Raw genomic sequence first — 14543 nt, 5'->3', positions numbered from 1 at the left:
GATCATAGGAGAAAAGTTGAGGTCTGCAGACCTAATCTTATTCTAACTCCTAATTAACGTTCTGGACAAGGGAGGAAACAGCCTATTAACAAAATCCAATTATGACATCTAATTGAGAGGTTCTGCCAATACCTGGTGGGAGGAAAGATTCGCTATCTGAATAGAATAGCATTAGATAATATTGAGCTTTTAAAAATGTAAGTGAATACATGTGGGAGATGTTAAGCTCACATACCCAATTAGAGCATGGAGCTTGAGCTATTGCAAACCTGCAGATTAAAATCTGCAGACAATGGCAGACAAAGAGACATGAGGTTAAACTTGTGCCATCCTCTACCCTGGTCCCAGCTCCTGTCCTTTGGGATTGGATCCAAGTAGCTGGCTTCCTCCTGTGGTGTAGGCACTCAGCTCTCTGATCCACGCTGATGTGAAACATGTCTGGACCCAGTCTCGAGAGTTCTTTGCTTCTGTGCCCACCCTCCCTCTGCTGGTGACCTCAACCAGCCTCGTGGCTTGAAATACCAGCTAATGGTGATGACCCTCAATTCATAGCTCTGACTCAGACCACTTCTCAGAATGTCTCAGGTGAACCACGTGGCCAATTTTCTGATGGGTAGAAGCATAATTTACCACATTGGTGGTCAGTTGTTCCTCAAGCCAGTTTTGAGCAAAAGGTAGGTATTTTCCCCCTTTGAGTAATTTGTACAGCTATGGAGATGGGCCCACATCTTTCAAGGTGAGTTACTACTTGCTTCAAGCTCAACATAATCTAGCTCTCTATTAATAGAACGTCTCGTAATGGTGGTGTCATGGAAAATCATGGCTCAGTCTTTAGCCAAGTGTACTCCCGTCAGACTTTTACTGGATAGAGAATTTATGCTTAAGGGACACAAAGGGATGTGTAATATATCCAAATGTATAAAAATATAACTTGCATTTTAATAGGTTCTGCAACATACACTTTTGGTGCTAAAGTTTTAGAGAAATGGGTTTTCAAATTCATTTCAAATATTAAAACTAAACTGGATTTAGGGAGGGAGGAAAGATGGACTGATATGTTTTTTAATGCAAAAATCGGTTACATATACTCTCAGATTTCTTCACCCCACCTCTCCCCGTGTATAGCCTCTTCTTACAAATACATTTAGAGCTGCTGTACTAAATGTGGCGAAGTCACAAAGTTCACTCACACTAGGACTCAAATAATGCGGTGAAATGTCTCCCCTCCATCTTGATTAACCTAATCCGATCTTCTTGATTTTAACTTTTAATCCTATCTTGTTTAAAACCTCATCTGATCCTATGATTTAAATAGGATCCTCTTTGGATCATGTTAAGTCTTTCTACAAAAGGAAAAGCTGAGCCTCTCAGATTTCTTAGTCACCTTCATCCAACCCGGACTCTTCTGCAAAAATGGCATCAGGTTAGAAAGAATGGCTTTGGGCCCAAGTGGGGGAGGGGAGGAGCTGAGATCCCTGGGCACAAGGCTCTCTGATTCCTCTGGTCCCCGGGCTGGGGCCTCTTGGCCACTCGGTTGCTGCTACCTTGCTGGTATTCACAGTGGAAGTGTGTGATGAACTCATAATCCGTGCTCTTAGCTTTGGCTAGCCCACTGGGAAGTACAGGCTAGTCCAGCAGCCATCCTTTACCTCTTGCTGGATGTGGGCCATTAATCCTCTGCCACATCTGTATCAAAGTCCACACGTTCTTGCCACAGGACAGACCAGTAAGTCGAGAGGCAAGATGGCGGCTGTTGTCTCAAAGCACATGTCCCCTCAGCATGAAATGTGAGCTTCCTTTATGTTAGGAAGAGGGAGAAGGGGAGGAGGTTGGAGTCAAGAGGTGATGGATGTCTGTAGGCATTCAGAAGCCCACAAGGGTCCAAGGAAGGTTGTGAAACTGTTCTGTCCTTGGTCACTTGGCCTTTGTGTACGGGAATCTGGTCATGGCATTCCTATAAATCTTAAACATAGCGTTATTATTTCTTTATGTACTTCCTTCTCCCCTTGGGTGAAGTGGGTTTTGGGTAAAGCATGATTTTTGCACATCTTAGCTGTAACCTGCAGGGCTGAGCAGAGAGGTTTTCTCTCAGAGACAGGTCACAGCAGTGAGGGAAACAGAAGCCACACGGAGTCAGACATGCTAAATGTCTCCCTAATGTACATGCTCTTAGCCCATGGCTCTGGGGTCTGCCCCACCCTCTGGTCCAGCATCATCTCATCCCATCACAGTCCACTGGATCTCAACCCAGCATCCAAACGCTTGGGTGTTCAGAGTGTCTCTGGAAAGCCAACCCACAGCAACTCTCTCCACTCAGTGTTGTCCTTCCTTAGCTGGTGCCCTCCTCCCTCCGGGATCCCCCTTCCAGCACATCTGGTCACACATCTGTGCACTTGACTGTCCTGTCTCTGCCTCTCCCTCTCTTCCTTCCTACAACCCTGGAAGCCTGGACAGGCAGACTTTCCCCTAGATCACATCCTCCTCAACTACTTCTGCCTTCAATGGAAAAATGGTATCTCCTCTGTCCTCTGTAGGGAGTACTCTGTGAGACGGCTGTGGCCGGTTTGGACAGCTGTGGGCTCGGAAGGGCAAGATATCAAAGTGCTTCGGGAACTTTCAGAATGGATTCCTGTTACAAGTACTTCTTACAATCGTTTCCCCTTCTGCCTTCCAGATGAAGATCTTTGACAAAAACAAGGATGGCCGCTTGGATCTTAATGACTTGGCAAGGTGAGTGGCGCGGGAATGGAGTCAGACTCGGAAACACCTTCCTAGGGTTCGTGATGACGCATACTTCTCTCTGAAAGGCAGAGGTCAGGTCCTGCCTGAAACCCTGAAGAAGAGTCTCATCTTGCCAAATAAGCAGCAGTGGTTCTGAATCTTCTGGGGTAATAGATCCCTTTGTGAAGGTAATAAAAGCTCTTAGGGCTCCTGGGTGGCTCAGTTGGTTAAGTAGCTAACTTTTGATATTGGCTCAAATCACGATCTTACGGTGTATGAGTTCAAGTCCCATGTTGGGCTCTGAGCTGACAGTGCAGAGCCTGCTTGGGATTCTGTCTCCCTCTCTCCCTGTCCCTCCCCTGCTTGCATACATGAGCTCTCTCTCTCTCTCAAAAATAAATTTAAAAACAGGATAATAAAAGCTCTTCCCCCTCCCCCCAAATGCACAATACACAAGGTTTTCATCAAATTTTATTGATGGGTCATGGGCCAGCCTTGCCTTCCTGGCCCCGCACGAGGACTCCATGAGAAAATACATCTGGGACCCCATTCACTGGCTCTGGGAAGGCTGAGCAGTTAGCTCAGGACAGAGGACAGCTGAACCACACTCCAGCTGTGCTGGCCGGCTTTCCAGCGTGGGTGCAGCCTCCATGGGCACCCAGCACCTGAAGACCAGAGCAGAGGAGGAGGGGGTGCCAGCAGAAGCGGCCCAGTACCTGAGAATTGCTGTCTGTAAGTCCGGGGTTGTACATGATGGGCATGTCAGAATGTTGTCTCAAGGCTAACCGACCCCAAAACAAGCTATGGTTGTCCACAGAACAAAAAAAAAAAAAAAAAAAAAAAGATTTTGAATAGATGGACAGAGTTGAAATCGTTGGATCCAGAATACACGGATATAACCCAGATGAAGGAGCAGTTATGATACCAGGTGCCTCGGGGTGGGGGTGGGGGGTGGTGGATGGAGTTGTAGACTGGACAACGATAGAGGGTTTAGCAGTTATAGGCTGCAAGGCAGAAGCATGTATGGCTGGGAGAGACGAAGTCCAAGGGCTGAGGGTGATTTCAATGACAGAGTAAACTTGGCAAGGTCACAAGCAGATACTAACTTGAGTTCAGAATGACAAAACCCTGTACCAGCTACCGCCTCTCTTGGCCAGTCCATCTGTTAGTTCTTGCAGGGGGTCTGCGAAAGGGAACACACCGGGAAGGATCTCTCCTTAGTCATGACCAGGACACTGAGCCCAAAACTCTATACGGTCTTCTATTCCGGACCTCGTAGGAGCTGTGAGACAGCCTTTGTGTCCTCCTCGGCTCCTTTCCCCAGAATCGTTATCTTAATTTTGGCCACTTTCGTGGAGAAGAGGCATGGAGACACCAGCCAGACCAGAGCCTCTCCCAAAGGCTGAGGACTGAGGGATATCAGCCCTGTGGCCTTGGCTTTATCCCCCGCGTCCCCCTTACTCCTTGAAGCTACCTTGGCCAAGAGAGGCAAGGCTTCCTCTCAAGTGAGGTCAGTCTAGCTACTCTGAGAGCTGCGTGCGAGAGCAATCCTAACCGGAAGACCCCAAACATGACAATCTGGGTGAAAACGAGAGCTTTTAATTTCATTGTTCCCTTCACCAAAAGCGCCCACCCACTTTACTCAATGCAGGTCTCAGAGGTGGCGAGTCGAGGAGCCCTGAGCGCCCTCTGCAGGCTGGAGTGTGCCACTACTCTAAAGCTGCTCTCTACCCTATTGGTTATGATACTATTTACTCCCGAAATAAAATCCCCAGAAAATATCAACTACCTCGGCCCGAAATGCTAAAACAATATAATGCGTACACTATAACACAGAAAGGGGAAATAAGGTGAAACACCTAAAAGAAAATAAGGTATATTTCAAGTGTAGGTGGGTAGATAACAACCACAGGGCAGGCATGACAGAGTGGTGGTTGTTTGTAGCTTTTGGTGTAGAAGTAGCAAGAATATGTCAGTTCAGATGTTGACGGATACAAGTATGGCCTTTTGGCGACTCGTGCGTCAGGAACTCAGTTGCTGCTGATACAATGACATAAATAATAAATAAGTCCTGATAGAGTTCCAGATGGGACAAAGTATAGTCAGCCCTCAATTTACCTGACTCAGTATGCTATCTGGATCATTTACACAGTTAGTAAACTATGTATGCCTTGAGAAAAATAGTCTGGATTTTCACGTAAATAGTAATTCCGCTCTAAGTTCAAACATAATTATAAGCAGGATTGGTACACACATGAATGCTCGTGGACATTCCCGAGTCAGGTGAGATATGGGCTGATTCGCCCTTCTGTGGGATTTTCCATGCAATGCAGGGCATCTGGCATCCCTGACCTCCCACTGTGGAGGTCAGAGTCCCTCTGTCACGATCATAACCAGAGCCCTCCCCTGCAGCGAGCCAACCGTCCCCTCCTATGGTCCTACCCAGGAGGCAGGAAGTACGCCTTCGTCCCTTGAATAGCTGCTCTCATGGCCCGGTGCTACATATAGAGGAGGATTCGATGGGTAGCTGTGGACTGAAGGGAGGACCAAAGTAGTGCTTAACGGAGATGCGAAGCAACGAAACAGTTGCTGCATTGTTTCAAAACCAACTTGATGAGGGACTCGACAGTGACAACCGGGGTAGGCAAAATACAGACGTCTGTGTCCGAACTCCCAGAACCAGCGAACGTTTGATGTGACGTGGCATGGATGAACCACGGTTGCAGATAGAATTAAAGTTGCTGACTAACAGACCTTACGGGGGTTATTCTGGATTACCCAGGTGGGCCCCCTGTAATAACAAGGGTCCTTTAATTTATACGCGGGACTCTTCTCTCTACTCCCAGCCCTAGAAGGCAGCGCTGTTACTCTACATACGAGCACCTCTCAAGTATATGTCCTCTGACTGGCAACATAACTTAGGCCGCTTGGTGCCAACCAACAGATGAGAACACGATTCCTTAGAGAGTCCCAGAATATTCTAGCCTCTACTTGGCTCAAATTAATTCTCTCTCCCCTGAGCATCCAGAAGAGCAATATTTTCCAAATTGTTGCAAGATATTTTGTTTCTACCTTTCCCTGTACGGTGAATGCATGATTTTTGAATGCAGCATAAATCCAGAAAAATACCCCAGACCCGTCAGGAATCACACTCTCCTCCCCTCACCTGCCAACCCCCGGTAACCTACTTTGTTTCTATGGATTTGCTTATTCTGAGCATTTCATATACATGGAATCATACAATATGTGGCTTTCATGTCTGACTGAGGTTCTTTCTTTCTTCATGTGGATTCAAGTGACTGTCTGGTTTCTTTTCACTTCAGCTTGAAGAATTCCCTTTAGTATTTCTTATGGGTCACATTTATTGTTGTTGTTAATTGTCCTTTTTGTCCAGTGACTTTTTTGAACTAATCCTGTAAAATCTGTGTCTTTGTTATGGTTGGACACTTAAGTCTCTGCTTGGCTAGCTCACGATTGCACAAAGATTCCTTAGATGTCTCCCACTGTTTTTTGAGGGTCCCTGTGTACAGGTTGGGGCACATCTACACTCAACCAGGCAGCTTACAACTCTGCCTTAGCCTTCACTTCCTGCTTGCATACAGCCTGACGATAAGCCACAGGCGAGAGCTTAGGGCCTTCTCCGGGCTTTCCTGCACAGACACCCAGTCCTGGGCATAGATGTGGCCCCAGGCATGTGTGCAGCTCTCTAGATTCCCAGAAATATGTCAGAACTTGTAGAAGACCCTATGGACATCTCATTCCTCCAGCTTTTCCTTTTAATCTTTTTAGTTAGCCTGTTGTTTACCCAGACTCTTGTCTACCACTGCCGTCAGCTCTGACCTCAAACAATTGCTTCTAATTCACTGCTTTTGACAAATCCTCCCAGGTAAAAGGCTTTTTCACTGGGTGAGTTCAAAATCAGGTCAAAGAAGTGCATCTTGCAAGTGGGGTCTTTTCGAGAACATCAGAGAAGTCACATACTGGTAATTCTTTGGAAACCGGGCTTTGAAAGAGCCCCAACTCCGTTCTGCTTGCTTTAGCTGCTGCTAGAATGCTCTTTTTCCCCGGGGCTGTGGGTTCTTCATTTACAGTGGAGTGGAGAAGGGTGGAGGGCTGAAGGAAGTGAAAATGCACAAAATCCACTGTTCTTACCGAGATTTAGCCATTTTTCCAAGATAAACTCTCCTCAGATTTCTACAAGATTTTAAGACCTAGAATTGTGAAAAAGGTATTTTGACTTTTTTTGGGGGGGGGGGGGCAGGCAGTTTTCTCATTGTGGTTATGGAGGAGGGAGTCTTCCTAAGCCCTTACTCCGCCATTGTCCACCAAGATGCCTTCTCAAAAATCTCTCTCTGGTGACTACTAATCCCTGTGAACGTCTCTCCCAGTTAATTTTTTAATTTGTTTTTATAACGTATAAATTCTTATTTTTCAAGCACCTCCCCTATTCTGCAGAATAATCTGGAAATTGCCTGCCCTTTCCTCATCCCAGAGTTATGGATTTGCTTGTAACTGAGAGCGGACAGATCTTCACGTGGACTAATTTCTTTTTTTCTTTTCCATTTAGGATTCTGGCTCTTCAGGAAAACTTCCTTCTCCAATTTAAAATGGATGTAAGTAGTGACATGTTTCTAGGTGGGCTTGTGTCGTCCATGTGAGAGGGAGGGAAGAAAGGAAGGCCTCTGTTTGTCTTACTTTAAGTTATCTAGAGACAAAAAAGGCTTACTGTTGAAATCAAGGGATTAAGGGGTCATTGACTCAAAGTTTATAGAAGTTGCTTATGACCCCAGAAGAACTGTCCAATGGAAGTTTCCTGTTGTCGGACTAACACACCATTTTCTCCACACACAGGCTTGTTCCACTGAGGAAAGAAAGAGGGACTTTGAGAAAATCTTTGCCCACTATGACATTGTAAGTGTGCCCCTTTGTGTTGCGCTGTCCCTTTTGAGGTAGCAAGCCTGTCTGGCCCTATATGGGGTCATCCTGTCTGTCCTACCCACCCATCCTACCCATCAGACCTTGAACTTATATGACGAATAGCAGTCCTACATGTATGTCACCCCTCAGCTTCTCTATGCAAACTTCTGAAAACTACATTAAAATGGACAAAATGAGTATTTATGGTTGAGAAGAGAATAAAATCACTTTTTTTTCCCTCTTTGGATCCAAACTGGGAGAAGGCTTCTCCTTCTTTAATCTCCATCTGGAATAGCATGCTTGAGAACGAAACATAAAGAATCAAGTTCAAAACCACATTTAACCCAAAGAAGTACAGGCAAAGCGAGCCCTGGTTGACATAATCGCTACTTCTCTTGTAGGATTGATTCTGCGGTCCTTCTTTAGAGAAGAAAAAAATAATAATTCTAAAGCACAAAGTGTGACAAAGAGATCACATTTCTTGACAAGGTAGGGTAATGCAAGAAGGAAGAGAAATGAGAACGTTAGGCAAAGTCAAAGGAGACGCTGTCCTGAAACTAAGCAGACTGGACATCTGTGTGTCACATTCTGAGCAGGAGGGAGCATCACCCAGAAGAGGCAGTGCAGCCAAGTGTTTAAGGGTATGGGCTCTGTGACCATCAGCTGGGTGTGAATCATGGTTTGTTAGCCACGTGACCTTGGGTAGTCTCCTTACCCCCTCCCCACCCCACCGTGCCTCGTTGCCCTTTTCTGTAAAGTTAGGGTGACGAGGATAATAATACTGCCTACTCCACGGGATTGTTACGAGGATTCAGTGATTTCACATTTGTAAAGCTCTTAGAAGGGTGCCTGACAGGTAGCTAGTATTATGTTTGTATTTGGCAAATACACTAAGGGAATAGATTTTTTAAGTGATATGTTAAAGGTTCAAGGTGAAGCAAACTTGAAAAGAATGGATGGGTTGTCATAACTGGGACTTTAGAGAAGAAATGGAAATATTTTAGTATGTATTATATTTCATAGACCTTTTTATATAGTGAGTAGAAAAACTAAGAGTTTACGTACAGACCCAAATAATTTTAGTCTAGTCATTCTTGATTTAAAATATATATTTTGGGGGTGCCTGGGTGGCTCGGTCAGTTGAGCGTCTCTTGATTTTGGGTCAGGTCCTGATCTCTCGGTCGTGGGATTGAGCCCAATGTCAGGCTCCACACTGAACATAGAGCCTACTTGAGATTCTCTCTCTTCCTCTGCCCCCCTCCCCAACTCACGTGCTTACCCTCTCTCTAAGATAGGTTACAAAAATAAAAATAAAAATAAAAAAAATAAAATCTACATTTTACTAATCATCAAGCCCTCGCTAAATTATAAAGCAAAATAAAAAAAAATGTCAGCCTATCAAGATGGATATGATGTGAAAATTTAGTCCGAACTGAAGCTTAATATTTGGGAAGCAAATGAAGCGAGTATATATCATGTTAATGCTATTTGCAAGAGCCAAGGACCTCAAAACTACTGCTTCCCATTTGTTTATGTGGGGGTAGTTATTGACAATTAATTATTTTTTTAAAGTTTATTTATTTATTTTGCGCATGCGCGAGAGAGAGGGCAAGCGGGGGGAAGTGAGGGAGGAGAGAGTGGGAGAGAGAGAGAATCCCAAGCACCTGATGGGGGACTTGAACTCACGACCAAGAGATCGTGACCTGAGCCAAAATCAAGTGTCGGATCCTTAACTGACAGAGCCGCCCAGGTACCGCTACAATTCATTCTTTTAATCTCTGTGGAACATTTCACATCCTGCCCAGAGAAACTACTGGAATGTGCCATTTCTGAACCTATTTGCAGTCACAAAAGACTACTGATTTGGACGATTTGCCTAATTTATTCTTTAGCTTTCGGACTTAAGTAAATGATATTGGATTGATTGGATCTTTTATCTTTCAGAGTAAAACTGGAGCTCTGGAAGGCCCGGAAGTGGACGGGTTTGTCAAAGACATGATGGAGCTGGTCCAGGTGATTTCACGAGGCCGTAGAGATCCATCGTGGGTTGGGGTTGCCATGCTGAGGGATTCCACTGTTTATTTTTGAGCATCAGTGGGGCTGACGATTAATGCTAGAGAGATCTAGGGACATAGTCTATTTATCAACTCTGAGCTTCTGTGAGACCTGACAAGTCTCCCTTTCTCTCTTAAGATCATTTGTAGCTTCAGTGAAGTAAAACCCCCATAGAAGTTTCTTGTTAACATCACTAAAAAGCCATCCATTTTAGCATGGAAACACGGTGCCAGTGTATACATGACGGCTTTATGCTTTATTACAGAAGGGCTTTTTCCCCTGGACTTGGTTGTCAGAATACCTAAAACCTTTTAATTTAATTTCATGAAATAAATCCCATATTTGGGATTTCTCCCCCCACCCCACCCCATCTTCCCAGGGCTCTTCTAACGCCCAGCCTAAAATTTTGGCTACTTATCTATCAAGACATTGTCCTGGTTCAGACGGATAGGATTTAGATTATCATCTACATCACAAAGCTGTTTTATGTAGTGTAGACTGTTTAAAACAAGCAATCTCCGTTGAGATCCCTGTGAACTGTATTTGACTGGCTGCCTGATCTAGTTAAGCAGATACTTTGCAGCTCTTCTATGGGACCCTGTAGCCACTGAATTTCACACTCTCCTAGCCTTAGAGATATTTTGAGGTTAATACAGGACACAGTGTTTCTGCCCCGATTGGCCCAGATGGAAGCAATTGTTAACTGGGTTTGGATTCCCAGAACTGTTTAAAAACCTGATTAAAACTGTGGAGTTTCACAGCAGAAAATTTCCTAAAAATTTACCAATTTTTGCATAAACCTCCAGGAAGTCCACGTACTGTGAGGGAGCAGGAGTGAATGAGATCTTTTTCTGACCTCTAATCAGGATGACAGACGTGTGTTGTTGGCCTCCTGAGTCTTGATGTCCCCATCCCGCTTCCCCTTGCCTCTTCCACACTCCCTTCGCGTGCTGGCCCCGCTGGGAGATTCCACGGGCACCTGCCCAGCCAAATGGTGCATGGGTATTGGTGTGGTAGTGCCTTTTACATTGATTGCTAAGGAAAAATCCCACTGTACTTATTACCTCTTTAATGCCAGAATGATTCCTGTAATAGAAACTGAGCAATTATCTATGGGACATTAAAGTCGCACGGCAGTAGGCTTTGCCAAACCGCGGTTTTAATTTGCTTTTGATAGATGCGCGGGTGCTGAGCCTGCTTCTCAGCTACGTGGCCTCCTCTGAGCAGTGAAGCCAGGTCACCTAAGTGCACAGTTCAGGGGCTTCACATGCCTACAGACCCTTGTGATTGTCACGGCGTTTGGCAATGACTTCCAAAGGTTACTGGGAGACACAGAAGTAAAACCTAACCTAGCAACAGAGTAGGGAAGACGTTTTCCCAGAGAAAATCAGAGAAGGGGAAAATCGTAGACCATCCCAAAACATGCATTTGCCTCACTCATTGATAGATTCGGATCACCTCCAGGGGAAACCAGAGGATCCCCATCACTCTTGTCCTTGCCCTTCTATTTCTGGTGCAACCAAACGGTTCCTTTGTATAAGTACCAGCCAAGTTAAGAGAGTGGGTTTTCAAGGACTGAGTGAGACCATGGTCAGTGGTACAAAAGCAGTTGACAAGGGCTGATTTGTTGAGCTAAAAAGTGGGGACAAAGTAGTTAATTATTAAAGTTCTCCTCTGAAGCCAGATAACTGAGGTACATATCTATATTGGGTCTTTCCCAGTAGAACTTCTGCGTTGCTTAAAAACTATTCACCGTATAATTTGAAGTACGTTGTCAAGGGAGAATCTTTGGATAAATCTGATGTTTCTCATCAAGGACCACAGGACAAGCCAACAAACAATATCTGGAATTTGTTTTAAAAGCAACTATCCGAGCACGCCATGGAGGTCTTGAGCTGGCTCAGGTTCTATGTGTAGAGTCTTGGTCAGGATCGTTGATGTTTGCGATAATGACCCTGACGTAAGCTTATTGCATAGCCTTTCATTCTTGTTTTCTTTCAACCATGTATGATACATATATTGAATTTGTATTAACAAGACTATCTGGTTACCAGAACACCACTTTCCCTGACCTCTGGAAAATGGCGCTCAGGGCTGTCCTCTGTCAGTATGATGAGACGGCAAGGTCCTGGGGGATATGACCCAATAATTTCTGCACAAGATTTCTGAAGAGTCTGTAGGTCCCTCAGCACGGCATGAAAATCAACGGGAGAATCTATACCTTAAGCTAGAAAGTACAAAGGCAAGACATTCAAGACGCTCAGCTTATTCCAAGGAGTAGAAGCGTGAATGGTAACGTTAGAAGCCAAACATACAGGGATGCCAGAGGTGACCAGGAGGTCTGCCTGGAGGGGAGGAGAGGTCCTGCCCTGGGCTCCCCAAAGTTCCTTCTTTATCCTGCTAGACACTGCTTCTGTTTTTCTCTGTTGTTGACAAGATGATTAGCAAGGGGGGGACAATACTTAACCCAAGAGATTGAATCTAATAGACGCCCCTCCAAAGAGCTATTAGCCTGTAGCATACATGTTCTCATTTCTTTTCATTCTTTAAATGATAAAAATGATACAGAGAGAAATCTGAAAGTAGAGAAAAGACAAAAGCATGATCTCTACACTTGAGTAGACCTGCCATTAACAGACTTCGTTTCTGGGTATATTCTGCATGGGTTGAGCTCCACGGATAAGCATTTCTCAGTTACAGTCACTGTTTTAGTGTCTGTAGAAGATTTTACCTGTGGTTAGATAGGACTTACCTACACATTCCTCTTTCACTAGTAATTTATTATTTTTTTATTTTTTAAGTATTTCATTTGATTTTTTTTTTTAAGTAATGTCTACACCCAACATGGGGCTCCTCTTAGGAATTTAGACTGTTTACCCTGTTTGTGACTCAAAGTAAAACTTAGTATTTTGGTAGGTGCATCTTGTCTCGGTTTTAGGCTTTATCTCAGGCGTGGAATTGAGGGATTTGCATGCTTTAAAACTGCTGGCACTCACGGTCACATTAATTAATTAATTAATTAATTAATTAGTTTGTTTAATGCTTGTTTATTTTTGAGAGAGAGACAGAGACAGAGTGCGAGCAGGGGAGGGGCAGAGAAAGAGGGAGGCACAGAATCTGAAGCAGGCTCTGAAGCTGTCAGCTTCCAGAATCTGAAGCTGTCAGCACAGACCCGATGCGGGGCTCGAAACCACAAACCGTGACATCATGACCTGAGCCGAAGTCTGATGCTTAACTGACTGAGCCCCCCAGGCGCCCCCTACTGTCACATTTTAGAAAGAGCCTTGTGCGTTCATCCATTCCCTTCTTCGGGTCCTTTCTCCCCACCCCACCAGAAAGCCAATGGCTTCATTTTGAGCCAGGCTTTCTATCAAGGAAGAGGGCAGGCAGGAATATGTATGTATTTTTCTCACTGGGATGTTAGTGACTTAACATCCATCCCGAGTGACAGACTTCTAAGAAAAGACAACAGGAGGCAAGGGAAAGGCACTGTCATCCCCAACAACCAGTGTTGGGGCTGTGGGACCCAGTGATGTGCTTCCTAAGCAACTCCCGTCACAGCGCGGTCCCCTATGATCGCCGCCCTCCAGGGGACTTCGCACTGTCAGACGGGGCACCTCTGTCTGCCTGCAAAATGACCCTGAAAGAACACCAACCAGTCCCCCCTTTCCATCGTAAAACATGCAATGGCGGGTGATAATTCGAAGACACGTGGGACAGGACTGGTGCTGGAGGTGGCCTTTATTACCGTGACCTCTTCCAGACAATCCGATCCTGGCTGGCAAGGGCCTGGCCGAGGTCTTAGGCGGTGAGGCCTTGGCCTCTACCCGTCGCCTTGGTGTTTTCAGACAGCAGCACGGCCAATAAACAGAGTGGCTACAGGGAACACGTCATAACTTTGCACGGTTGTAGAGGGAGGCGCTTGCTAATGAAATATTCCCATTGGAAGTGCTATCATAAGCGGTTTCCAATAAGCACTTGCCACGATCAAAGCCATAATTCTGTTAGGGGCCATAGGGGGCGCAGGCCGGGCCTGGCGTCCTGATGCGGACTCCAGCGTGGGGACCGGGGAAGACAGGGTTCGGGCCTCCCCTTTCACTGCTTCAGGAGACACAGGGCGTACAGGGAAGGGAGGGCACACGCGGGAACGGGAAGACGGCGTGTGTAGACAGTCCCTCACGGATTCCATGGCTGTAATGGAGCACTTATCACGGGCAGGCACAAGGAGACAGATCCAGCCCTAAAGGTTCCCCTAGGGCCCAGGATTCAAGGGGGACCGATAAGCACTGTTCAGCCAAATACTCCAGATCCAGTCGCACACTTCCCCATGAGGTGGGTAAGAAACTAAAAAAATGCATTTTACACGGAGGCTGTGGCAGGGTGTGTGGTAAAGAGGTGAGCTCCGGGACCGCCTGCCCGAGTTCGTATCTGGTTCGGACATGTACCTGCTGTGTGACAGTGGGAAGGTTAGTTAACCTCTCTGTGCGTTAGTTTTCTCATCTGTAAATTATAAGTTGATAGTAGGGGCCCCTGGGTGGCTCAGTCGGTTAAGCGTCCGGCTTCGGCTCAGGTCATGATCTCTTGGTCCGTGAGTTCGAGCCCCGCGTCGGGCTCCGTGCTGACCGCTCAGAGCCTGGAGCCTGCTTCGGATTCTGTGTCTCCTTCTCTCTCTGCCTCTCCCTTGCCCACGCTCTGTCTCTGTCTCTCAAAAATAAATAAATGTTAAAAAAATTTTTTTTTTAAGTTGATAGTAAATACAACCTCATAGGGTTGTTCTGAAGGTTAGAATCATTCTGTGTAGAACCGTTAGACCCCGTGTGCTGGTGACTTATTATCCAAGCTGAGGCCCC

General features: G+C 45.7%; 2 protein-coding genes across 2 annotated transcripts in view; one reads left to right on the top strand and one right to left on the bottom strand.

Annotated features, from left to right (window-relative positions):
* Window positions 1-14543, bottom strand: part of SLC17A1 (solute carrier family 17 member 1) — a 212720-nt gene that overhangs the window by 47241 nt on the left and 150936 nt on the right. The window lies entirely within an intron of this gene.
* The window catches only part of SCGN (secretagogin, EF-hand calcium binding protein), a 35350-nt gene that overhangs the window by 18816 nt on the left and 1991 nt on the right, over window positions 1-14543 (top strand). The window contains exons 7-10 of the mRNA XM_047858096.1: window positions 2675-2730; window positions 7289-7334; window positions 7573-7632; window positions 9583-9651. Coding sequence (XP_047714052.1) covers window positions 2675-2730; window positions 7289-7334; window positions 7573-7632; window positions 9583-9651 — 231 coding nt within the window. The remainder of the gene's footprint in view (window positions 1-2674; window positions 2731-7288; window positions 7335-7572; window positions 7633-9582; window positions 9652-14543) is intronic.

This window comes from Prionailurus viverrinus, chromosome B2 (genome assembly GCF_022837055.1).
Source record: "Prionailurus viverrinus isolate Anna chromosome B2, UM_Priviv_1.0, whole genome shotgun sequence".
Classification (NCBI taxonomy): Eukaryota; Metazoa; Chordata; class Mammalia; order Carnivora; family Felidae; genus Prionailurus; species Prionailurus viverrinus.
The sequence above is the reverse complement of the archived record's forward strand: the minus strand, read 5'-3'. Positions and strand labels throughout refer to the sequence as shown.